At 38.7% G+C, this 27,448-nt stretch overlaps 1 protein-coding gene across 1 annotated transcript; it reads left to right on the top strand.

Moving 5' to 3' along the window:
* Positions 1 to 25,788, top strand: CDC27 (cell division cycle 27). Its single transcript, XM_010281407.1, is given in 17 exon segments — positions 1 to 68; positions 5,625 to 5,750; positions 6,772 to 6,869; positions 7,406 to 7,560; positions 7,672 to 7,886; positions 8,629 to 8,743; positions 12,184 to 12,299; positions 12,740 to 12,839; positions 13,476 to 13,683; positions 14,520 to 14,692; positions 16,006 to 16,158; positions 17,412 to 17,620; positions 18,297 to 18,414; positions 19,495 to 19,623; positions 21,407 to 21,481; positions 23,329 to 23,485; positions 25,706 to 25,788. Coding segments are annotated over 17 exon segments (2,298 nt in total).
* Positions 25,789 to 27,448: the final 1,660 nt, after the last annotated feature.

The raw sequence follows: 27,448 nt of genomic DNA, 5'->3' as shown, positions 1-27,448 counted from the left end.
ATGGCAAGCACTTAACCACTATGCTTACCGTGATGCAGTGTTCCTTGCGGAAAGATTATATGCAGAAGGTATGTACTTTGCAAATAAAAAGTTGCTGCTTTTTTCAGTTTTGATTTAGGAATTTTGAGCCTCTAGTCTTGCTTTGTTTTACTCCTGTTGTTGTGATAATGAAGTTTAACTTTCTGCTTGGGGAAAGCGGAAGAATGCCTCGCAATTAGGTTGGAAAATCAAATCATGTAACAGCAGCAATGTTATTTTACAGTAAAACATCCTTAAAAAAGTTAGAGTCATGTGTTTAAGTACAATGTTTAAAGTGTTCTGCTGTATGTTATCAAAAGGGAGAGCTTTTTAAATAACCTTAAGCATTGCATGTCTCCCAAGGGCACTTGAGGATAGATGCAGTACACAAGTTCTACAAATTGTCTTGATATTGCAAGCTGTCTTTGCTAAGCAGATATGTTGATTGGTGTGTTAGCTGGAAGAGGTAATCTTGTGATGATGAGAGAAAAGCACAGTGAAACTGAGACAATGAGAATTGGAACACGTGGACTAGGTATCTCCTGTTGAATTCTTGTTAATTGTTACTTCACTTAATGCTGTCAGATCTAGGATGTCTTGGATACTGAGCAGGCAACAGTAACACAGATCTGTACTTTTCCTGCGTCTTTCAAAGACCACTTTCTTGTCATATAGTGCTGCTTCTTCTTTAACTTTCCTCCGTGACCTCAGATAAGCTTTTTGTTCTTTTCTACTTCTTTCTCCCTGATGCTGGTGTTCAGCTTTTCTTCTCTATTTTGAAAGGTATTGTGCTCTAATCACCAACATGAAAAAAACCAACCCAGACCTTAAGCTAAAATATAAGCATAATATAAGTCCTCGTGCTAAACAACTTGAGCTTATAATGTGAATTGAGGCATATAACCGGTTTCATGTGCCATATTTTGTAATGAAATGTTTTGCTTTCAATGTTTTGCCTGACATGCCCACAATGTACTTAACAAAGGAAGCACAAACCTAATTTATGAGAAATAAAGACTTTTTCCTCATGTCAAGGTTACGCATGAAATCTGGGGTCTTCCATCTGGCGCTTAAATGCAAAGTGTTTTGTAGAATATTATGGAACCTCATAACATCTAGGTGTACATAAATGAAACGGTGTTTTAGGGATGACATATCACCCCTGAACACAGCACATTGTGAGATGCAGGGAAATGCTAGACTGAAGGTAATTGCCAAGGATGTAGAAAAGACCCCACTTTTTGCAGCAGCCAAGAGAAAAATACACGATTTGATACTGGTGCTATCTCTGCAGAATAATACTCTGCAAGAGTACTTCAAACAGCTTTTTTCGGTGACCAACAGTGCCGAGAGAGAACAGCATGCGTGCTGTCACTTGGTTCAGGCTATTAACTGCTAACAAAACATCTGTCTTCTGGTTAAAACAAGTAGTTATACTGCAGAGGAGAAGCTGCTACACTTGAATATGGTGACTTCATGTTGGCAGTAGTGATTTTACCCCGAGAAGAACTTCTTTTAAGTCCACCTGCAATTACTGTCCTTGTGGGGACATCTGTGGCATGGTAGTTTCCCAGAACTCAAAGTGTGTTAAATTAGCGGATAAGAGAATTGATTTAACTTTAATTTTCAAAAAGATCTTCTGGTGTTTTTAGGATAAGGCTAATAAAATGTCCTCTCTTTGGGTCTTCAGTTTCCATTATCACTGTCTGGGTGATGACACAGACGTAAAATAGTCAATTTTCAGTGTAGCAAAGGATTTGAGCAGGCTGCCCAAAGAGCTTTTTGTACAATGCTCATACTGATTTTTCTGAAGTGTTCCATGTAGGTGGATAAACAAACATCAGAACTGTTTCTTTTAATGCTGAATTCCATTTGCATGGTAGTGTGTTCTGAAAAGTATAAAGTAATGTGGGTTTCTTAATTGGTTGGAGATCTAAGTTGCTTGCCTGCCTTTGATTTAAAATACATCATTGCATAAGGGTGATTTGAGTGTAACATTTGGGGGTAGTACAAAGAATAGGGTAAGACACCATGGCTGTACATAGTCTGTGAGCGTACCTGGGTATCTCCCACATTTTGCTTAAAACCCAGAAAACAGAGTTAAAATGAAGTCATATAGATATTTCACACAATGATAGCTTAATGCTTAGATTAACACCACGGCATGGTAATGCTCACTGTTGCCTCGCAGAAGTGCGTTCTCTGGCGTTTAAAGTTTCAGCTGATAATTTTACAGTAAGGTTTTAAAGTTACTTCAAGGGTTAGCTCTCTGCCCTTTACATTGTAATTACGGGTAAAATCGGCACATCTGACCTCAGTCTTAAATCTGGATGCCAAGTCAAGCTCTGAGAATAGAATATTCTCGATGCAGTACATAATTCATCTCTGCAGTGGAAGAAGTGTTGAAGCAGACAACAAATCTAAATACTTCCAGTTTCTGCCATAGAGGAATGCTTCTGTCTTGTTTACTTTTATTCTTTGTCTAGATAGAGATGATTTTTCCTGAAGCTTGACTACTTCATTCAGAATTTAGAAACTTGTGAGGACTCATCTTGGGAAGAGTATTTGTAGGAGAGCTTGTCCCTATCGCTACTTTCTAACGTAAAATAAATGAAGCATCTGAATGGTAATATTAAGCCATGTTCCCAATGAAATGATGATGGCAGCAAAAAGGACAAGACTTAATGTTGGGGTAGAGATGACTGGTAACTGACTGACTTTAATAGTCATTAAAATCAGAAAATCTGCTCCTCTAAGTCATGTGAAGATATAGCATCAAGTGCTTTAGAAAAATAACAGAAGTAAAATTGCAAACAGGAAAAGACCACTTGGAATTAGGATTAAAATTGTAATTAGGCTACTTAGGCTGAAACAGATCTTCCTTCTGAAAGTTCTTGTACATCCTCACAGCCATTATGCCAGTGTTTATGCACTGCTTAAGCTAGTGCAAAGTGTTACTAGCAGGTGTGATAACTGAGCCAGGTCTTGGTGTGGCCAACAAGTTGTTAAAGTAGCTCTGTTCTACTGGGAATGACTGCTTTGCTTGACTTGCTGTTATTTTAACAAGCTGGCTAATCACTTATTTAGATTAGGTAGCCAGAAAGATCAAAGTTCTCTTAGAACTTTGATGTTGAGAGTTGGTCTGACTGTACAAGCAAATGGAAGTCTGTTATATGCTGGTGAATAAAGAAATGCACTTCATTCAGTAAAGAATTTCTCTAATATCAATACTTGTTTTCTTGTGCCTTGTTCCTAGCTGTCTTTTACTCCCTGCTCCCAAATTCCTTATATCAAAATGGTGAACAACCAACTGATTTCTAAATTTTTTTTTTATTTTTTAGTACATTCAGAAGAAGCACTGTTTTTACTGGCAACATGTTACTACCGCTCAGGAAAGGCATATAAAGCGTACAGGCTCCTAAAGGGACACAGCTGTACTACCCCACAATGTAAATACCTGCTTGCAAAATGTTGTGTTGACCTCAGCAAGTAAGTAAATCCTTTACGTTCTGTCCAGGGTTACAAATGCATTTTTTGTTTGGAATTTTCTTTAAAAGCTGTCATATTGCATAAACTAGTAATTCATTGGTCCTTTAGCTCTAAAGATTATAAGTTCAATTCATACAGACGTGGACCCATATTGCAGAAACGTCTGAAAGGTATTGAATAACTCGCAAAGGAGCTGCCAAACTGTGTAGGGGGAGAAAACACTGATTACTGATATGACTCAAGGAGATCACTCTGGGAAGAAGTGTTTGTTTTGCTGACACTTCACTTATTTTTTTAAGTGTTTCCACTATGAATGTAATGGATAGGCTGCTTCCCTCAAACAGTAAGCTCACCCAGTTACTGCTAATGGGTGGGTGGGGGAAAAGATGGCAGACAGAAACCTGTTTTTAAAAACCTGCAACAAACTCACTTTGAGTCCACATCTGAGAATACTATGTTCTTGTCAAAGTTAATTTTGATGTCAGATACAGCAATGTCAAGGTATCTTCTGGGGTTTCTGGAGCCTAACAGCAAGAGCATATAATGAAATTGCTCAAGCTACAGGCCCTAATGCCCTGGGAGTTGTTGGTGAGGGTATTTCACTCCTATGTAGACCCTTCAGGCTGTTGCAGCTTAAATGTAGGAAACAATGTCTGGCTGAGGTGTAGAACGGAGAGGATGAGGCACCAAGGAAGGCAAAAACCTTAGTTCAAAAAAGTTGAAATACTGTAGTGGTTCTTTACAGACGTTTAAATGTTTCTCTACAAAACAGTTTGTGGTCATGTGTTGTGGCTTTTTTGGTTTGTTGTTGGTGGGTTTTTTTGAGTGGTCTTCTTTCAATGACCAAAAAAAGGTTTAATTTCTTTAGAATAGGTAACGTGATGTTTGGAGATTCACACAGTATGACAAGATTATTTTGCAGGATTTGTGATCCTACCCACAGCATGTAACCAAAATGCAGATCTCTCCAGAGGCAGCAGGGGAAGCTCCTTAGTCTTTGATACTCTCTGTGGTAGTTGAGTCCTTTGACATTTTTAGAGTAGAAGGGTGTCTTGGCTTGTGTTTCTTTTAACGCTTTTGGAGCTATTAGGATACAGGTTTCTTTGCATCTTCTGTTGAAAGGGAAGTCATGTTAATTCTCTACTTGGAAAGGTCCCAGTGGAATAAATTCGAAGCTGTTCGTTCCCTCCCTTGCTTTTGCAAAGTCTGCTGTGTGTGTATAATACATCAGCTTCTGAACTGATTTCTGTTAGATAGGTGTGACTTCTTAAATGTATTCTTTAGAATTTGTTAAATTTAACTGTTGTTGCTGTTAGAGTTATGTGAACTCATTTATACAGATGTACCTTATTTCCTTGTGGGAATGGTCTATACTGATAGAAGCATCTACCTACAAGTATAATTTCATGTGATGGCAAGAAGAGATGATTTGTTTGTGCAAGTGTCGGTCTCAAATGCCAGAAGAATGCCTTCCATCCCTGGAACTTGTATAAAGTAATTTTCAAGCCTAATAGTGAGTGGCCCATTCCACGTGAGCAGTACTGCTCGCTGCAGGTGTAGTCGATGCAAACTAAGCCTTTGTTCTCCTTTTGAGACCCTCTTGCAAGAAAGCAAGGTGTTAAAAGCCGAAGTCTGCCATATCCCAGTATTGGATTTTAACTGAGTGCGTGGAACGTTCTAGATAGTTTGTCTTTGTTTCCCAGCTAAGAAATACAAAGTGCTATCTTAGCTTTATTAGGTAAAGTACCTTCAAAAATGAAGTGTCTAGAAGACTTTCTTGTCCTCCATTTAGTATTCTGCCTAAGATTAGGCACTGCTGGAAAAGTCATGTTGTATTAAGTGTCTCTGGTTTTGGAGTGGTGTGGGGTGTTGGGTTGGTTTTTTTTTTTCTCCCCCTCCCAATAGAGATGTTCGGCTTCAGAGCGCTGCATACCTCCATGTTGCTAGAAGAATCCATCACTTATTTAAAATTTGTTTGCAGGATCTAGTTTGTATGTGGCTTGAAACTTGTGAACACTGACAGTGGATTTCTGTTTTTGTTTGCAGCAGGGTGAAAACACTGGACTACCAATACTGTGAGCCTTGTAACCCCTTTAAACCTCTTGTTTTTTAAAAAGGCTTGCAGAAGGAGAGCAGATCTTATCTGGTGGAGTGTTGAATAAACAGAAAAGCCATGATGACATTGTTATGGAGTTTGGTGACTCTGCATGCTTTACACTCTCCTTACTGGGACATGTCTACTGGTAATGTTGCTTTTTTAAATTTTGTCTAATAAAGCTTGGGTCTTTTAATTTGACCAAGCCCAATTTTAGTCAAATTTTTAGTCACCACAGGGTACACCTTTCTCTGGGCTATATGACCTGCACAATTTTGGAGCATGATAGATGCAGGTAGATAGTTCTGGAAGCTATCTAACCTGGGAATGCAAGAACAGTTTGTCGTTCCTGTCGTAACCAGAGCTTCTAACTGACTGAGAACACAAAATTCCTCTTTTCCAGGTTGTTAAGCATGCAATCCAAGAGTGTTTGGTTTTGTGTTTTTAATACCTTTGGGTTTGTTCTGTATTCTTTCCTAACAGAAACTCCCAAGGCCTGTTTCTCAGTGTTGCCATTTTGATTTTTCTGTGTTTATTTTGCAGATGTATAGCTAAAACCTTCAAATGAAAATTTTGAGGACTGCTAGTCAGAATAACTTTACAAATTTAAGTGTTTTGCTGTTGTGTAGGCTTCAGTACAAGAAAGGTTTCAGTAAATGTGAAAAAAACAGATTGAATAAGAACAGTGGGGTTCTTGGATTCTTCCCAAGTATACCTGTTCTCAAAATTTATTTCAGAGGAAGGTATTATCACAAATATCACAAAGATATTGTAGCCAGATACTTAGGTGTTCAGTTTACCCACTGATTTATATGCAAAAATATTATCCATAGATATTTAAAATGGCTGGAAGGCTTGCAATCAGGTTGCTGTTTGCAAAAAAAGAAAAAAGCTGTTGCAAAGAACAGCACCTTTCTAAAAGGAAAATTCTCAAACTATCTTAGTGCTTACGTAACTTATTTTTGAGGACTGTGTCTAAGCAATTTTCATCTGTGTCTAAATATGTCAGATAACTTCAAAATAACTCAATATTACTCTGTGGCTTAAAAAGAGGAATGTTGCTGTGACTCTCAACATGTTTTTGCTTTTTAACTCATCTTCTGGAAAGCTCGCTTGAACAAAAGTGTGGTTCTTAAGTTTCCCTGTAAACTGTTACATTCTTTTTGCAGCAAGACAGACCGGCTTGCCAAAGGATCAGAATGTTACCAAAAGAGCCTTAGTTTAAATCCGTTCCTCTGGTCCCCTTTTGAGTCGCTATGTGAAATAGGTGAGTCTGCAGCACTGTTTTACTAGTGAAGATGTCTTCTACGTTTCTGGTTATGTCAAGCTTTCTGATTTGCCATTGCCATGTGGCAAGGTTTATTTTACTCCTTGTCTAGAACCGGTAAGGAAAATGCCAGCAGAATTATTTGGGAGTGGTTTTCTGAGCAATAATGCATTTAAAATATTTGGCCAGCGTTTAGAGCTTTTTGCCTCGTCTTCTATTTTCACTACTTACACATTTTTGTATTTCACAATACTACATGTTTTCCAACCTACACTTAGTAGACCCTTAGAAACTATGATTCTGAGAATTAGTTAAAAAAGCAAGTTGTTGTTTGTTTGTTTGTTTTTAATAAAACTGATTGTCCAGGGTTTTGTAGTGGAGGAACACTTCTGATTTAGCATAAGGGGTTTTAAAAGAATGAAATAAAAATGCACCTCTTCTAAAGTCCTTTGTCCCCTGTCCTCCTTGTTTCAGCCTGAACATTCAGCGTAAAGAATCAGGAGTAACTCTATTTAAATCTCCTTCCAATCTCGCAGGTGAAAAACCAGACCCTGACCAAACATTTAAGTTAACATCGTTGCAGAACTTCAGCAGCTGTCTGCCTAACACTTGCACAACGTTGGTATCTAATCACAACATATCCCATAGACAGCCTGAGACTGTCCTTATGGAAACGCCACAAGACACAATTGTGAGTTTTGCTAAAATAATTGTATTTAGGGTAGTCTTTCCAGCTTAACTGAAAACTGATAATTAGGAACTACACCATGTGGGTGTCTAACAGCTGCCTTCCGTTTTTCAGGAGTTGAACAGAATCAACCTAGAATCCTCCAATTCAAAATATTCCTCCTTGAACACAGATTCTTCTATGTCTTACATTGACTCGTCTGTAATATCTCCAGATGCTGTCCCTCTTGGGTCAGGAACTGCCATATTGTCTAAACAGGCTCAAAATAAACCAAAAACTGGTCGGAGTTTACTGGGGGGACCTGCAGCTTTGAGCCCACTAACTCCAAGGTAAGTCCTTGAGATAGACTATTTCTGTCTACAGCTGTGCTGTTGACAGTGTTTGTGATTTGAAACAGGGAAGATGTCTGCTGCACAGCGTACTCGGACATGCGTGTTGATAGTGTATTAAAATAATGCTGCAGACGCAAAAGCTAAACAACTTCAGTAACTGCTCTTGGTCTTAGTCTTCATCTCTTCTGTGTTTTGGTTTTTTTTCAAACGAGCAGTTGGTATTTTTGATTAGAAGAGAAGAAACTCTTGATTCCTTTTTATTGCTTGTTGAATGTTCACACTGGAAAAATCTTTAAAGGAGTATGCTCTGAAATAAACTCTTAAGAGCATTCCTTGAAGAATCACTGTTTTCCAAAGAGCATGTAAATATATTCTCTGTCCTGTATGCCATTTTTTTAAACAGCGCTTTGTTAGAAGCCACTGATACTTGGATGGTCTGTGTCTATTAGTATTATGCAGGCAAAGTTAGTTCTGTATTTTTCGGTTTCAGGAATAAAAATACTTTCTATTAAAGTGTCTTTTATAGATGAGGATAGTAATATGTTAGAGAGTTAACGTTATTTCGGAACTACTTCATTGATTTAAGTTGATCATCTGGGTGTCTCTTAACCACAGAATCAGGCCAGGTGTTATGGATTGATTTAAGTTGATCATCTGGGTGTCTCTTTTAACCACAGAATCAGGCCAGGTGTTATGATCTAACACTCTAGATTTTGACCCTTCCTCTTTGTTTTCTCAGCTTTGGAATTTTGCCACTAGAAACCCCAAGCCCTGGAGATGGATCGTATTTACAAAACTACACAAACTCTTCTTCTGTAATTGATGTGCCAACCACCGGAGCACCTTCAAAGAAGGTATCTTGCATTCTAGAATGTGATTGTTGTTCTATGAATTTGATAATGCAGTCTACTTTATCTGCATTATGGATTCTTCTTTAAAAAACACTGCATATGAGCTGAATTGTGCTGACAGTGGGGAGAACCCAACTTACCCCCTGTTTACAAAACTTGTTTTGAAAAACAGTTTGAGTGTGGAACTGACTGATCGCTCCTTTGATTGTGGAAATGGTTTGAGTTAATAGAGAATTAAATTTCTGTATAACTTCTCTACAAAGCAAACAAAAACCTCAACCCAGGCAACACCCCTGCTCTTACTAACAATTAATTCATGCAGGAAAATAAAATGTTGTTCACCAGCCTATGTATATTTATAGGCTAGTGAGGTTGGGGTGCAGGAACAAGTTTATTTTTAATTTGACTACAACTGGTTAGGTATCTCCCTGACAAAACTTTTTAGACTTTTCTGAAGTGTTAGTTAAAATCAAGTTCGCTGTAGAATAGTCTGTTACACTGAAACAACTGTTTCTAAAGGCTCAATAGCTTTTTATTTTGAAAAGCTTCTTTTCAGCTAAGCAACTGAGGCAGCAAGAAAAAAAATACACTATCTCAAGTAAAGTTGTCTGTGTTGTAAATGTTTTCAGCTATTGTGCACTTCTTTTGGCTAGCAAAACATTTTTGTTTTATTAACTTTTATAATTATAAGAAATAGTGTTTTATTTCTAATTAAAGCAAGCCTTTTTTCCCCACCTGAAATGCACAGGCATGTGCAGACTGCCTGGCTGGTGTTGCTAGAGGCAACCTGAGGAAGGTGCCATATCCTCTGTCCACCTGCCATCAGAGGAATGTACAAGCACTGATTCGAAATAACGAAGGATTCATAACTTTTCAGTGTGCAAGGTGGAGTCCGAAGGTAGTCTAAACTTGAAGTTTTTCACTTTCAGGGATGATTTAAAATAATCCTGGAAGCCTCAAGTGAGCTGAAGCTACTGCTTTCTTGCAAGCAGTTCTTGAATTCTGGTTTAGAGACCGGAGTAATCAAAGTGTTGCTGGTGGCCTGTGGAGGGCTGACTGATAGAAGGATGCTGTTTCACCCGGCTATGTAACATGTAGAGGAAACTAAAAATTGTCTTTTTTTACTTCGTAAGAAACTGCCATAGTTGCCATAGTGATAAATGAGAGGTGGAATGTTGGTGACAGTTGAAGAACCATTTGTTCCTTTCTAAAAACAAAAAACCTGAGGATTTCTCCCTGTATTTTTAGTAAATCCAGAAGTCACATGAGGAACACTAGTGTTTTATAGGTGGCCAACTCTTTAAAGTAAAAACTCGGTGCAAGTAATAGTGTTTAATTCCTAAAAAAGTAGAACTTGAATTTCCCCGTTTGATGCTTTGGACAAATCAGTTGGTGCTCAGCTTGCTGTGCCATTCTGCAAGTGAAATCTGGGAGCTGTTAAAAAGTGCATTTGTCTTCTCCTATTGGCCCAATACTTAATAAAAGCCAGTAAGCAGGTAACTTTTTGGATGGTCTTCGGAAGCCTGTGACTGGGAACTCTGGGATCTCATTGCACAAGCCATAATGCTATCCTGTCTCTACACATGTTATTACTGCAACACTTTCTATCAGTTCTTACTCCTGCCTTTTTTTTCTTTTGCCTTTGTTCTGTTGGGGCTGGACTGTGCTAAAACAGTCTGCTAGAACTGTGCTTCATATGGCTGATCCAATTTCTATCCTGTACTTGCTCAGGACCAACCAGTTTTCCGTGGTGTAGTTGAAAATGCTGGCTTGTGGTGGGTTGTGCCTATGTGGGTGGGTCATGAGCCTTAAAAATTGAAATAGTTAGCAAAGTGTAGCTCTTCAGGGTGGTACTTATCTGCATTTAACCTCATGTGCGTACTATGTGGTAGGTGAAAAGCTTTGGGGAATCAAGTCATAGTTGCTCCTTTGTTGCTTTGCTAGGTATGGTGTAACAGCACCGAGGTGTAAATTTTGCTAAGCGGTGCATATGCTTTCTGCCCAGATGCATCTGTGCTATTACCAAACACAAATATTTAATACATTTTAATAAACAGCTTAGCATTCTGATGCCTGCTTTGTCCAATGCAAAGAATCACTTGTCCACTTTCACTTCTGCTCTTCAAATTACCCACTTAGAAGAGGTTTAGTGTAGCTGTGGCTAGAATGTGCATGACTTAACGGAGCCAGTTTCCTAGGAAACACTTACGTAAATGAATGAAACATTAGGATGGATCCAAAGCCTTCCTATGTGAGTGGGCAAGCATGCTTGCTGGCTGCTTAAACTGTCCTCTGATAATGAAGAAACTGAGAAGGGAAGAGAAGGACAGAACGTTAGAAGTTAGATAATGCATAAACTGGTGTTGCTTGTGCTGTCATTGATCCCACTTACCTATTTCTGGTCTCTTAAAGAATATCTCTTCCAAACAGCCATAGCTGAGTTGAATGCTGGCATCCCTAGAGTAGGCAGAAAGATAGGGTGTAAGCTTTCTTAAAGGCATGGAGGGGAGGACCTGTTCTGAATCCTTTATAAGAGGTCTACACATCAGACAATGAATTTCTATCAGATTCACAGTCAAGTTATCACAGCTCTTAAGTTCCCACACGTCAGCGGTTCCAGGGTAGGCATCAAAGTGCACATTTTAGCGCTCTGAAGATGTGTGAAGATATAAGACAATGTTTTGGTGCTAAGTCATATTGCATGCTTGTACCTTGTGGCAAATAAAAGGTACAAAAAATTGCGTGTGCACACAAAGCATTGCTCAACTGACGTGCAGCAACTTGCTGCTCCATGTTAACTTGGCTGTAGGTATCTATTAACTTTCTATGCTGCATAATGCAGGTCCCTTTCTGATGAAGTAGTTTATTTCTGTATCTGTTCCAAAAGCCCATGCAGTAATGATTCAATTTATGAAGTTCTGATTTATGCTATGAACAGGTGTGCTAAACGGGAGCAGCAGACTCAGATGTTGTACAGTGAGCACCTCAATGAGGTGTTAATGGTGAATGGCTTCTGGAGGTGATTGTGATATGATAATTCAAAAATCTTTTTCTCTCCATGGTTGTGTTTTTTGGTACAACTTTCTGTGGAGAAGGAAGTTTTAAATGTGACATCATCTTCATTCCCTTTTATTCTTGCACTAACATCTTAACATATAGTTTCTTGCCACTAGATGGAGGTTCTATATCTTTCAAATAAAGTGCATGAAGTTGGTAAATGCTGTTATTGGCATTTTAACAGGTAGGAAGAGGAAAAATGCTTTTTTGATGGGTGCTCCTTGGAGGGGGACCCTCATTCTTTATTGAAATAACGTATATTTATCCTATACTTAATCCTCCTTTGTGCAATATTTGATAGGCAGAATGGATTTGGTGTGATATAGCAGAGATTGAGATTTCTTAGTGACATAATAACAAACCTGTAGAAACTTTGTGTTATGCAGACTGTCAGCAGGATAAGCCAAGCTGGAACAAAATCTGTCTTCTCACAGAGCGGAAATAGCCGGGAAGTCACTCCAATTCTTGTTGCACAAACACAGAGCTCTGGCCCACAGACAAGGTAGGGGAAAACAACAACAACAAAAAAATCATCTTGATACTACCTTTTGCATCTCCTTTCTTGAAGGAATTTGGTTCTTTATTTGCCCAACCTGTGTGGGTGTTCCTGCAGAATTCCTCTTTGGATCAGGAAGAAGTGTATTTTTTTGTTAGGTAAAATAACTTCAATGGATAAGAAAGAAGCTCGTGCGTGGTGGTTGGTCTGTTTGTTTTAAATCTCCTTTGCAGTTAGACCGTTCATCAATAAATGAAAAAATAACTGGAAGAAAATTCTGCTCATGTTCTTAACATGCAACAGGTAGATTTATTTTTTCTCCTCCCTTGCAATGGGGATATCTGTGCTATAGTACTTAAGCATTTTTGTTCAAAACAAAGATAAAAGCTGGTTTTATTAAAAATGGAGTGAATAACTTTAGATTTTAATGTGCTGTTTTTTTTCAGTACAACACCTCAGGTACTGAGCCCAACAATTGCTGCTCCACCAAATGCACTGCCTCGAAGAAGCTCTCGCCTATTTACCAGTGATAGCTCTACAACAAAGGTAACAAACTTCATGTGTTTTACAAACTTGTGGGTTTCTTGCCCGTGCCACTGTACTGACTAATGATTTCCCTATATGCGTAGCAGTTCTGACAGCTTAAGAACAGGTTCTATAATGAGCAGAACTTACGAAATACCTGGCTGGACAAAACATGTCATGATGCCATAATAGGTTATTTTTTCAGCTCTCAAGTACTCAACTAAAATAGTGGGAAGAAGAGTATCATAAACAAAAAAAAAGACGCTGGATTGACAAGTACAGTGATGCCACTAGCTGTTATTTGATAAAGAGGTTGTGGTGTTCACGTGTATTTGAAGAATTCATTTTTTGTGTGTGAAAACAAAGTTATTTTCCAGTTTTCTGCTCTCCAAGCAGTGGAGCAGAACACCAAAGTGCAAATACTCATGGACTGTAGTTAGGTAATGTGAACATTTGCTGTTTAAAAAAGAACCAGTAAACATATTCAGTGAAGCTACCGAGTGTCTGTGTGATTAAGTTTAGAAGTCAAATGGCTGGGCATCGTTGTTAGGGCTGCAAAGAGGCATAAATACATTTTTACACAATTTGCTTTCATGTTTAGTTACCTGAATATAAAATAATATATATATCTCTAACTCTTATTCTTCTTACTTGCAGGAAAATAGCAAAAAATTAAAAATGAAGTTTCCACCTAAGATTCCAAACAGAAAAACAAAAAGTAAAACAAATAAGGGAGGAATAACTCAACCAAACTTAAATGACAGTTTGGAAATTACCAAACTGGACTCTTCCATCATTTCAGAAGGGAAAATTTCCACTGTGGCACCACAGATCCAGGCTTTTACACTACAGAAGGCAGCAGCAGGTCTGTTTGAATGCTGTTGGACTGTAGTAAAGTAAAACTTCATTATATCTATATTTTAAGGTTGAATGAAAAAAATGTTTTGTTCCAGTGTTGGTTTCTTTCTTGTTTCAGTTAGCCTGCAGCTATCACCTTTGTATAATTATAAAGACATTGAATTCAGTATCTTCTAGTTAACTCACAGAGAACATGTGAAGTAGTAGTAAAAAGTGGCTAGTTGTAAGCAGATATATCTTGCAGGCTTATTCCTTATTATTAATGGTTAAAATATTTTCAGGCAAGATCCTCAGAAACTGATTCAAAGGAGCTATGAGGAACCCAGTCATCTTCCCTCAAAATCGAGCTTGTCGTCTGTTCTCCCTTCCTATTTCCCATTTGTTTAAAAACAAGTCTTTATTCAGATTGTCAGAAAATCCTAGACAAACTGCTGAATTCCTCTCTTTTGGCTCGATAATGTTTCCAGGCAGCAAGAAGAGGTATCCATGGATACCAGACATGTGGAAACTGTGTTCAGACCTAACAAAATGTTTGAATAGCTGTTGTAAATGCAGAACTCCAGTTGCCGCAAACTTCAGGGTTTCTCTGTTCCTGAGTGTTCTGTTGCTGGCTTAAGAAGTTGTTACTATCTGACTTCCATTACAAAGGTTGATGTTTAGAATATTGTGCCTAAATTAAGAGTGCATAGGCCTGTGTTTGGGAACTCCCAAAAGATGTTCATAAGCAAATTCGGGAGCAGTGCCTGCCACAATGAAGAGCTTATGGGATTAGCAGTTTCAAGTAAATAAGTCTTAGCTGTCTTTTTTTTCTTTCCACTTTTATTTATTGTATTTTTCTCCTAGAAGGTTTGATGAGCCTTCTCCGTGATATGGGGAAAGGTTATTTAGCCTTGTGTTCATACAACTGCAAAGAAGCGATAAATATTTTAAGCCATTTACCGTCCCACCACTACAACACTGGCTGGGTGCTATGCCAAATTGGGAGAGCTTACTTCGAACTTGCAGAATATATGCAGGTAGGAACTGTGTGGATCGGTTCTTACTCTTTTCACTTTTGTTTTGCATAGCTTTGCAAAAAACCTGCAGGCTTCCTGCAAAAGCTATGGGGAAGTTGACAGTTAAGATAATTGTATAAACATAAAAGTTATACCCGGAATGGATTTAGGTCTTGAATCTGCAGCAGCCAGTCGTCACTGAGCTTTCCTGAAGAGGCCGAGTTACACTTTAGATTTCTTCTAACGTTATTTCCTCTTGCATCCAACCATTGGGGTCTCCTCCTTGCCTCGCCCTGTCTTCACCCACAGCTGTGCTGATGTAATTGTTTGTACTGCAATGTTGTAAATTAGATCACCGAAACAATTCTCACCCTTTTTTTTAAGTTAATGGAGATCACATCAATGACCTAGTTTCCTTTGCAGCCTCAGAAATTACAGCATTGGCACAGCTGAGGTGATCTCAGACCACTTCTGAAACAGAAGCGAGTGGTTAAGGGTAATCCATCAGTTCAACTCTCCTTGTCGCTATTGTCCTAATAGCTGATGTGCCTGTTTTCTCAGAAGTTTTTTAAAACACTTTTTGACAGATTGAGCGCAGGAGACAAATGCGGTAGGTTTCAGAAGTGTTTTTTAAACTGTATACGTAGTCTGATGAGAAACGAAGCACACTGTGCTACTTGAAAACTGAGGGTACAGAGCTTAATGACTTCCTAAAGCTAGCCTTTTTCCCTTGTTGCTGCTTTGAGTGATGTAACCTGGAACTTAAGTTTATGAAATAGATATCTATGTTAGAAAGACTTCGAGTCAACTGTTCATAGGAAGCGTAGCTGTCACAAATGAAAGTAAAGCACATATGTGTTGTCGCATGCTTATGTATGCCCTCATCCCTGTGTCAGCCGTGTTTACTGCAGTGATTGTCATGTTGCCTTTTGCCCTGTAATTGTTATGCACAATGTTTGGAGGGATGTAGCACTGGAATGAATGCGATACCTGTCATCTATTAGAATGGCTAATAATCGTAACTGGCCTGTAAAAGTATGTTACGTTTTTTCTGATTTTGCAGAAAAAACTTCTTTGCCTTGCTTGTGTGCTGTGATAGAAACAGTAATGTAATCCTAGTCAGCAGTAGGGAGGGCTTGCTGCATTTCTGCTTGCCGTAACTATATTGGGGTATAGTCGCTTCCTTTGCTTGAAGGGGAAGTTACAGGACTTGTAACTCTGCGTAGTACAAAGCAAAGAGGATGCTCTCTGGACATCCGAGGCTTCTGACCTTGACTTGTGTGCTCTGCTTTGGTGGGTGGAATTTTGTTTTAAGGTTTAATTTCTGTTCTTAGGCTGAGAGAATATTTTCAGAAGTAAGGAGGATTGAAAACTACAGAGTAGAAGGCATGGAGATCTATTCGACTACACTGTGGCATCTGCAGAAAGATGTTGCTCTTTCGGTTCTTTCAAAGGATTTGACGGACATGGATAAAAACTCACCAGAGGTATAAAACGCTGTGGTGTTGAATGAGAAGAGAGTAACTGTATGTGGTAAAATCAATTATTCGGAACAAAGCTCTGAACTCTAGTCTAGTTCACGTGGGTTCTCCTGTGAGAACTGCATGGCAAAACTGGAGGGGGAGGTGGCAGGATTGCCTGTTGAACTGATGATGCCTGAAATGGCTTCTTAGAATTAGAATATCAGCTTACATGGAACAGGTTGAAACCTTTTATCTGTTAATGGTTATTTAAATTTGCATTGGCACCATTCATCCAGGAAGATCATGGGTTAGTCACTCCTGCTGCTGCCAGTATGTGAAGATAAGGAGTATCTTTTTCCTGTACCACCTTTTAATTGCTGTAGTTAATTCACTGGCACTTAAAACCTATTTGCTGTAGTTTTTATTCTCAAACATAATGTTGCACATTTTTATGCCAAAGACGGTTAAACTGCTGTGTGTGTGGTAGTATAAAGTCCTGATACCCAAAAAGCCAGGCATCTTTTGAGTAGGTGCCACAGTAAAAGTAATAATGTGTGCATTTATAAACGTGTTCTTGACAGAGTTGAAAAAGCTGTAGATTATATTGGGATGTTTTTGTTGGATGAAAGAATCCTGTACAGGATGTCTCGTTAGCATGTCTAATAGTGGGAAAATCAAAACCAATGAAGCAGTTGGTAGTTGTAGTAAGATAGTCTGGAGATTCTAATACGGATTCTAATACAAGGAGTGGAGAACCGTTACGTGATTTGGCAGTAATGCTAACAGTTTGGGAAAGCTGGGGACCCTGGGCTGTGATGCTTTACTATTTCAATGCTTAGAGGAGGTTGCTGCTAAAATTGTTGCTTTGCAGATTTCCAGATTTGTCAGCTGGAGGGAGCTAAGGAGTGAAAGTGAATGTACTATCTCCCCCTTCTTATTCTTAAATATCTGAGATGTCTTATTTCTAGCCTTCTCAACAGCTTCAAGAGCTTTAGTTGTTAGTCATTGAAGTATGTAACTGGCACAAACTTGTTGGTGTGTCCTTAGATTCTTGGTTACTGTATTTCAGCTTGTCTAGCTCTAAGATGTATTTAGGCCTATCTGCCTCTCAGGAATGAGGCTTAACTAACTGTTGATTTATTACTATTGTTACTTTCTTTATCTAGGAGGAAGTTATAGGTAGTTATGTAAAGCAGTGTGGAAAAATCTGTTGGGGTCAAACTTAGTCACGCTGAGTTGTAAGAAGTGTGCTAATTTTGCAATGCTGTCTTTACTAGGCATGGTGTGCTGCAGGAAACTGTTTCAGCTTGCAACGAGAGCATGACATTGCAATCAAGTTCTTCCAGAGAGCCATTCAAGTTGATCCAAACTATGCTTATGCCTACACCCTGTTGGGGCATGAATTTGTGTTAACAGAAGAACTAGACAAAGCATTAGCTTGTTTTAGAAATGCAATCAGAGTCAACCCTAGGCACTATAATGCATGGTAAGTTTTGCTTCATCCCCCTCCTGTTGCATGTGATACAGACCTTTTGGAGAAATATCTTCCAGATGCTGCCACTGCTCCCGTTTCCCTACCACTCTTCTGCAGAAGATGCAGGCCTCATCTGTTTGCTAAACAGTTCCTTCCACGAGAAGGGTGAAAACTGAAGCTTTTTTGGTTTCCACGTATCTTCTTGGCTGTATTACCCCAGTTATTTTGTTCTTCTGTGCAGCACTCCTCATGCATCTAGTTGATTGTTCTTCACTTGCAGTTGGAGAGATGAGAGATCTGCCCCTTTCTACCTTAGGATACAGTTAGTTTCTTACAGCTCTTTCTTACAGCTCTTTCTGTGGGGGGAAAACATATGTAAAGCAGTACAAGTTAGATCTGCTAGTGTAAGTCACTTAGTCTTGAGAAAGTTTTCTATGCTTCTTACTTTGTAGCTGTTTAGCCAGTCTTCCTGTGTATCAGATACCAATTGGTTGGTTTGAAGAATTGATTAGAAGAATGTAATTTTAGAAAAAGCCTTTTTTTACCCCACAAGAAATCATTTCCCACCCTGGATGGGGTTGGCAAGTCTACAGACCATTTTTGCCAGGTCATATTCACTGGCATTCACACAAACAGTAATTTGATTAGAATACAGTCTTACTTAACAGAATTGTTTTTCTGCTTGCAGGTATGGGTTGGGAATGATTTATTACAAACAGGAAAAGTTCAGTCTAGCAGAAATGCATTTCCAGAAAGCACTCGATATCAATCCTCAGAGCTCAGTCTTACTGTGTCACATCGGAGTAGTAAGTAGATTGCACTTAACTTTATCCTTGTTGTGTTTTTATCTGCTTCTGTACTTTGCTTGCGGCAGCAAAGTCATTCTGAATGTTTTTAGCAAAAAAGCCCAAACAAATTCGGAGTACCTGCTGGAGGATCTTAAGTGCCATATGAATGGATAACCACAGGATTAATGTGTCAGAAAAGAATCCCTCCTCTCTTTCCCAACTACTTTAGCCAGTAATGAAATTATACTATCAAGTCATGTTAGAGTCAGCCAAAATAGCAGTGATATGAAATCAAGTCTGTGTGCAGATATTAATGTGAACGGAATGTAGGGATTTTTTTACACTTGATAGATAAGAACTTAAGTGTGTTTTTTAATTGCTGTTGCATGCACTCGGACCAGCACTTCCAGTTCTGTAAATGCTAAGGCACCTGTCTCACCTTTCAGAGTGCAATATCTTTGTCTTGGCTGCATGTCCACATTGCCCTCATTCCAGCCACTTGTACATGTGACAAATTCTTTCTTAGGCCACTTTATGCCAAGTGAAGTTTAAGTAGCAGGCAGCTACTTCAGCCAGCATCTGTTCAATTAAATGTACAGGGATATTTGAAAAGTTGGTCATTTATCCATCTGCCACTGTGGTCCTTAGAAAACAGTAGCCTTGCTCTAGCAAGTGCTTGCTTATGAAGTTGGGAAGCAGTTCTCAGATATTTGTGATGGTCACTCAAGGCTGTCTAAGTGTGGTGCATGGTTACCTGCTGGCATGTATTTGCCTTCTAAGTGGCAACAAAGCTGTGTCAAATTCTACAGGGAGAGTGGCTTCTTCTCATTTATATACTGAGAAAAGCATTGTGTTCACTCCTGGCCAAAGGTTAAATGATTTCTGTCAGCTATTGGGTGGGGACAACGTTTTGAGGTGGAGATGGGGCAAGGTGAAGTTTTCTTCTTGTAAGAAAGCTTGTTAAGACTTGGTCTAGAATTGGACAAATATTTTTTTAAAGGAACAGATTGTAAGTAAATGTAGTCAAATGGATTTATACTTGTCTGGCAGATGAGCTGTTGTTTTCCCTTTTAAAATTGTTCTCCCTTTCTGTAATAGGTCCAGCATGCACTGAAAAAATCTGAAAAGGCTTTGGATACTTTAAACAAAGCTATTAACATTGACCCCAAGAACCCACTATGCAAATTCCATAGAGCTTCTGTATTATTTGCAAATGAAAAATACAAGGTAAGATTTGGTATATGTAGACAACATTAAGTTATCTTTAAATTGCTGTACCTAGGAATGGGGATGCACTGGAAGCTAAATGATTACAGATTAACGCTGGGTAGCATCAGGGCTTGCAGGAGGAGCCTGGGACATTGGCCTATCTTGTAGAGGCTAACATGAAGCATTTGCTTTGGCAAGTGCCATTTTTGCCAAGGGAACTCTGTTAAATTTTTTGTTATAAAATCTGGGGCCAACAGGTGATAGGTTTTTTAAATTATTATGATTTTAATCTGACCCTGGAAGAAGGAAGAAGGGGAAATTATTGCAGCTGTCACTGAGATGCAGCTGTATTATCATGAGTTTATACTAAATTACTAAAAAAGGCTCAGCAAACTGCCCCATAACCAATTACAGCGATAAGAACCGCTATTTCAAAGGCTGTGTTATCGAATGAAAAATAAGGTAAGCAATCTTGGTCTGATCCCCTGCTGACCTGTACCCTGTTTAGAATGAGGAAAGATCTTCCCACACTCTGTCTTTCTAGTGACAGTTGTCCTCTGGACTGGTGTTTTTTTTTTATACAGAAGACAAGCTGCAGTCCAGTTTTTCAAACCTTGCTTCAGAAATGTGTGTGCATATGTAAAGGGAAAACTTTACTTAGAACTTTTTTTGAAAATTTATAACTGAACCAATTAAATATAAAATGTATTAAAGACTTAATGAAGTGCCCATTTGTGGATTGCTTTAAAATTTAAAAGCAGAGGATAAGCTCAAGGGGAAAAAAAGTAAATGTAATATTTCATGACCTTATTGCCCTTGTGCGAGTAAAGGAACTTGTTGACCGTGGTGAAGTTTTAAGAAATAAAACATTTGGACAAAAATAAAACTTTCTTTTTTTTCTTTAGCAGGCTGAGACTCATAAGACTAAAGTTATGCTGGTCACATAAACTACATAAAAAAACCAAAACATTTCATTACATTTTTAACACCAGTACTAAGAGCATTTTGATAGTGTGATAAATTTGGCTAGCGTTAGGTAAACAAATGCATGCTTACCCTTCCATTTACATAGCAAGCCCTGACTTGAGATTGTCTTCACATGAATAAGTTCTAGAGGCTTGAATGGAACTCTTTGTAACTAAAAACAATGTTTATTCCTAACTGCAGACTAAATGTTTTTAGGTAGGATTTCTTAATAATGCCAGGTTACTGTCACAGCAGGATAAATTGCCTCAGTGCCAACAATTAGTTTAGAAGTACATGAGAAGTTTCACTAAATATTTTGGACTTCAAATGCCTAATATAAACACAGTCATCACTTGTAAGAATCCACAGATACATATCTAAAACCAGAGCCTTTCAAAAGCTGTGTTGAGAGCAGTACGTTCAGCACAAAACATCAATATTCTTTTTCAGAAGCTCAGTATACTAAAGGAAGTGCTCACTGGAGATACACTGTCAGCTTCTTGTCTTCAACCCTACTATGCCTTGTTGGGGGTGACGGGGGCATATGATGTCAGAGCTGTTAGATGTGTTGTAGGAGACCAAGCCCAATAAACTGGCTCTGTTTCTATAATAACGGGGCTATAATATGCTCAATCTTTAAATGAGAAACTAATGTAGAAAGGAATTTTATCTGCGTCTCATGAGATTGTACTATTGTTCTTGATGGAATATACTGTATACAAATGCCAGAATTATTTTTGTTTCGCATTAGAGCTAAATCACAGTTTAGTGATGTCGTAACTGGTTGCAGACTGCTAGCTTGTACTTACTAAGCTCTTTTTTTCTTCCTTTTCAGTCTGCTTTACAAGAACTTGAAGAACTGAAACAGATTGTTCCCAAAGAGTCTCTTGTTTACTTTTTAATAGGAAAGGTAGGTAAAACTTAACTGAGATCATAAGTCCTTTGGTTTCTTTTGTTGCAGAAATGTATGCCTAATGAGAAAATTTGATGCCTGTAACCAAGCTGCTTCCATTTGGAGCAGTTTTCTAAAAATTCCCAAAGCTTTAAATAAGGCTTACTGCTCGCTGTCTTATTATGTATCAGCTTTTAAATGCAAAGACAGTTATTACTGGAGCAGCCTTCAGCTCTCTAAAACAAACCAAGAAGAAATAACCCAAGCCGGTGTTATTCTTTGCCTGCTTTGATTTCAACACTGTTAACTTGAAAGATAATTAATTTCAAAAAGCAAGAAATTGGTCCTGATAAAGATACTTCACTGCAAAGAGATACAGTGGTTACGCACACAGACGTACCTTTCCCTAAAAATTGAACTCTTTCAAGACTTGACTCAATACAATAGCAATAATGTGTGATCGATAGAAATCCTCAAAATTTTGAGGGATCGTCCATCCATCAGTCAGCAGTGTTGGTTATTTGCGTGTGTAGCTATTAAGATGTTGAATCACATTCTAATGTGTTGTATCAGAAATGCTGAACAAGGAGTAATTGTAGAATACTCCTAAGTCTTTGCCAATAGCCTCAAAGTCCTTCCCGGCTGACAGTCTCCTCGGAAGAGTTGTAGGAGGTTGGTTGTCAGTTTGAAAGAAAGAAGAGTCTTTAGTGAGCCGAATAGGAGTAGGCTAGCACAAGGAAAGATCTTACTGGTTTGTCAGCTGTGTTCACATTCCAACCTTCTTTGTGTTTTGATGCCAGAGAGAAGTAATCTAGTAACAGAACTCCTCCTTCCTCACCGTCGTCTCTGCTGATGTTTTAAGTTTCGCAGTTCTCTTCTGTGGGGTGTCTGTTCAATAGGAAGCAACAAGACCAACTTACCTCTAGCACAGTCCTGGATAACTCTTAATCAGCAAGATTTCTTTTTTTTTTTTGGAACTGGAGAGAGGTAGAAGGATTTGTGCTGAAATTTGTTGACTGGTATTTGTCCAGGAGTAGCTGGACCTGTAAATTGGACATTGGAATTGCCAAGTCTTGACAAACTGAAGTATTTTCACTGTTTAAATGCTTAACACAGATAAATCACTTGGTCATCTGTCCTTAATGATAAGGAAAGCTTTGGTACAAGTTACGGTGACAAAGAAGGTAAAATATGGGCTGGATTCTGCTGTGCAGTTTTGTCTTGAAAATGTCTTTCAGTTTAGCAGGAGAAGCTAGGTGGCACTTACTGTCCCATTATTTTCTCCACCTGCCAATGACAATTAAAATGCCACTTGAAGATGTAAGAATGGCCATACTGAGCCAGATAGAAAAATCTAACCATGTATCCTGCCTTTAGTCCTCAGTGTGAGAGCTGTAGGGAAGAGTATAAGATTGTGTGCATGTGGTGATACTACCCCAAACTATTCTCTGGGTCTCTGACATTAGAAGTCTGAGACTTTGGGCTTTTCCTGAGCCACAAGTAGACTCGGGGTAACAATGACTGAAGATATTGAAAGAGTGGTGAGAGGGTAAGACAAAACAAAACATGTACACTAATAGCTTCTACACCCCCCAGCTGCATAGTTCCAAAGCTTAAACTTATATCTGAAGATCCATCTCCTTTTGTTTTTGAATCTGTCAGCTGCTAGTTTAGTTGGAGTCTTAAATAGAAACACTTGCTCACTCTTTCTACACATTGGCTGTTTCCCTTGGGACTCAAATTTTTTGTATCTACCCTCTGTTGCTTTGCATAAAATATCAGTTAAATGTGGCTTGGTATGTTTGTTGTCCAAACATTCAAGTAGCAACTTCATGTAAATGTAGCATTTTATGCTTTTATTTTAGGTTTATAAAAAACTGGGTCAAACACATTTGGCCCTAATGAATTTCTCATGGGCAATGGACTTAGATCCCAAAGGAGCCAATAACCAGATTAAAGAGGCCATTGATAAACGTTACCTTCCAGATGATGAGGAACCAATAACTCAAGAAGAGCAAATCAGTGAATGTTACCCTTATGAATCAGGTTTGTATTTCCAGCCCTTTGTCATTCAAGGAGGTATTTCCACTTAGATGATAGGAAGAATCCCAGGTTTAATAAGAGAAACACACTGCTCAACCTCGCTGCTTGGCAAGTAAGAACTCAAGAGGCTCTTAATTCAGAAGAATTCATTCATGCTTCCTACAATATGCATGAAATAAAGGATTGTGACATTTCTTTAGAATCTGTAGATGGAGTAGGACAGAGATAATGACTCCTGTAAATCCATACAAATCATGGTTGGCTTCCAGTACCCTGGGAGAGCAAGATGTTCTCAGGGCCACAAGTCTTCCCTCATAGAAGCATCAAATAATTTCAAGGTAACTGAATGGCAACTGAAATTGTCTGTAGAGGCTTTGTCAAAAGTTAAGCAAACTGGCTGTTGGGTAAAGATATTTGGTTTGCTAAACATAAAAGGTAGCTTTTGACACAAAAAAGTTTCATTTGAATCAAGAGAAAATAAAACACTTCCGTTACACTATTTGGGAATAATCCACAAAAAGGAACGGCCCAGGTTTCTTTTCTCTCTAACTCTTTATTATGAGCTAAAATTCCATGAAGCAGGGGTAGCTCTGTGAAGCGTGGACAGTCATAAATACTGACCTCTTTGCAGACTGAAATAGTGATAGAAAATAAACGCTAATAAGCAGTTTAATTCTTTTTGTCCAAGGAAGAAAATACAGCAGGTTTTGAATTCTTATTAATAGATGTATGCTATGTTCTACACTTCTAAATCTTCAGCTGAAAAAGTTATCACACTTTCCTGCTATGTATCACGTTGATTTTTATTGATCCTGTGTACAGCGTGCTCTTTAATACTGGAAACTTATCTTGCACTGCATTTCCTGAAGTATCAAGAGTTTCTCTCCCTGCTATTATAGTTGGACTAACTTAGGACACTGGCTCACTGGGGGCTGAGCATGTTTCTGACCAGAAGATGGAGACAAAGTACTTGAACTGCTGAGCAACATCTAAGCAATGAAAAAAAAAAAAAAACCCAACCCACAAACCCAACAACTTTATCTGTCCAATAAACGTAACCAAAATAAAACAGTGTGGAGCTGTGTGTGAGCAATTCAGTGTCCTTGGCTCGGCAGATAACATGTAGAAGAGTTTCACAGTCTCGGCTGAATAATTCTTAGGCTATGTGAGACAAGTTAAAAGTAAATTAAGGTTGTACTGGGGGCAAGGAGGATTTGTTTTTAATACATTTGGCTAGTGAAAGCCATTTTGTGCATTAAATTGCCTCGCATGGGGCTGGCTGTGTCCATTGTACAGAACCCTGTAAAGTGTTTGCATTAAATCAATAAAAGGCATCTGTGAAACAACTTAGGTATTTGGGAATTTACAATTACTATGCTAAATTGTACTATGGCGAGCAGACTCAAGTCACGTTCCTGTGTGTGAAGAACAACCATCATTAGATACCTTTTTTTGTTCTAATTTTAACAAGTACAGAAGTTAAATATTTAGGGGGTAGCCTCTCAGTACGTACACATTTATCTTGTCTCCTGTGCACAGCCTGCTGTCTTTATTCAAATAGCAGTAGGAATTTAGTTTTTCTGGAAGCTCCAGGCTAGCCATCAGCTGAGCTGAGTGAGTAGAGTAATTCCTCTGCATTGGAAACATCTGTATGCATTTACTCAAAGCAGTTCTCTTGCCACATATCTTATGCAATATTCTTTGTCACGGAAGCAGGGAGCAAGCAGAGGCTGCCTAATGCTACTAATTTAATATTATTTGGTTATAAATGAAGCGGTCACAATGCACTAATGCAGTGGGTAATTACTGCGAGTATTTCAGGCAGCCCGTATGTTCTGAAGGAGTGGGAAGCTTAAATTGCTTTTAAGGCAATTTTGAAACGCTTCGTACCAATACTTACTAACTAGGTGTCAGAGATTTCACATTTTGAACAGAAGATGGCTAAGGCAGCATGTTTTATTAATACATACTTCATGTTAATTCCTTCCTAAAATGCATTTATTTAGGCTTCATGAAGCTGGCAGGGGTTAGTGTGTTAGAAGGAAAAAGGGAAAGCCCATATGGCTTTAAAGCATTTTGAGAGGAAGCCCAAACCTATTGCTGCTGGGCTTTGAACGTGCTGGCGTCGACTGGGGGGCAGTCTCTGCAGCGAAGCAGCCCAGTAGCGTTTGACTGCTCTGTGTTTCTTTTTCTTTCAAGTTGGCACAGACGAATCCCAAGAGAGCAGCATGACGGATGCAGATGACACACAGCTCCACGCAGTGGAAAGTGATGAATTTTAACCTCCAAAAGCCAGTATCTGAGCTTGAGTGTGTGACTGGTACTGTTGTGTTCTCCCCTTCCTTCACATCCTGGGTCTTCACATCACTGAGCCAGCATTGTCATTATTCTCCACTGACACCATGAGTACACCACTCAGACTTAAACTGTACACAGAGTTAATGGCAGTGCAATATTCAGCTGCTACTGAGTCTGACTTAGTTGGCTCTTACACGTTTATGAAAGTGACTGAGGAGGAAATGCTATTTTTGGACTCCCCTTTGCTGGAAAAATATCATGGAAGAAAGACTTGTGGTTTGCTGTAACGAAGCCAGTAGATGTGGGGATAGTACTAATGAAGCAGTGTCTTGTTCTTTTTCCAGAAATGTGTCTTAGTTTGGTTCTTTCTTGGTAAGCAGAGTGCTGAACCTCATTTCCAAGTTCTTCAAGGACAGTGTTGACAAATGCAGGCTGTTAAAGACGTTTGCATATTGTAGTGTAACTTAAATGCCAGGGAATGTAAATGACCTTAAAGCTGCAGTGTCTCCAGTGAACAAACACGATGCACGTGCTCAGGACTGGGAGTGTGTCAGACTACGTAAAATACCCGGTGTCCCTACTTAGAGTGCAAAATTGCAGGAGTGGAAACGTAGCAGGAGAAGCGCGTTGCAGAATCAAAGCTTTCATGAAATGCTTTCATGTTCCAACTAGGAATTAATTTATTCACCTAGTCTCTGAAAGGTCAGTGTTTACTTTGTACTTCAAAGAAACAAGTCAGCACCACCTTGCTTCATTTTTTTTGTATACCCTGTGACTTTTTCTTCCCCTTTAAGAATAAAAATTACTAAAGGACAAAATCAAGAGAGAAATGTAGATACATATGTGACAACATCAAACCCTTAATCCAGAGTGACTGCGTGTTTCTAAGCAGATAGACTGGGAAGACCGTGGAAGCCTTAACACAATCGCAACCTTAGTCAAACACATCAAATAATTGTCTAAGATTAGTATAATTTTTAAGACTGTTTTGTAACTTGTGGTCTAAGCAGGATGCAAAAATGTGCAATTATCTGTCTCTCTTTTTTTTTTAAGCTGTTCTTTAAGATTCTCACTCTAGGAACACTTTCCTCTTCTACAGAGGCCGCTTCTGTGAGAAGAAAGCTGCGCCACGTTAACGAGTCCAAAATGATCATTCTCTGTAGCATTCTGCAGCAACAGTTGGTGCCCTTTATGCAGTGATGATAAAGAAAGTGTATGATATAAACAGTTTTAAAGAGTAATTGATGCATAATAAATTGGGAATGATATAAATTTCATAGCAACATATTTGTTGTGATCAGTCTTAATTTTTTTTTTAATGTATTGGGTTTTAGGGCGCTCTTAGTTACTTTTAGAACTTCCATTTTTTTAATTCTGTCCTTGCCTTGCACCAGGCACGTCTTCTGTCACAGCTCCTCTCTGGTCAAGAGCTACACAGATACCTTTATCATTTGAAAAATAATCCTCAACTGCTGAGCAAAAAATTTTTATTGTTCTTTTAAGTAGGAGGATAAGCAGTGAAAAACAGGCTTAAATTTCCCTACTAGCGTGAAAAGGAATTTCTAAAATCTGAGGAATGATAATATATTAAAGAAGCTTTGTGCCTCTGCCACGTACTTCTGATCAGCTTGCGTCTGGAAGGTT

The sequence above is a fragment of the Phaethon lepturus genome, unplaced genomic scaffold (genome assembly GCF_000687285.1).
Source record: "Phaethon lepturus isolate BGI_N335 unplaced genomic scaffold, ASM68728v1 scaffold6662, whole genome shotgun sequence".
In the NCBI taxonomy this organism is placed as follows: Eukaryota; Metazoa; Chordata; class Aves; order Phaethontiformes; family Phaethontidae; genus Phaethon; species Phaethon lepturus.
This window is presented reverse-complemented; position numbering and strand designations above follow the sequence as displayed.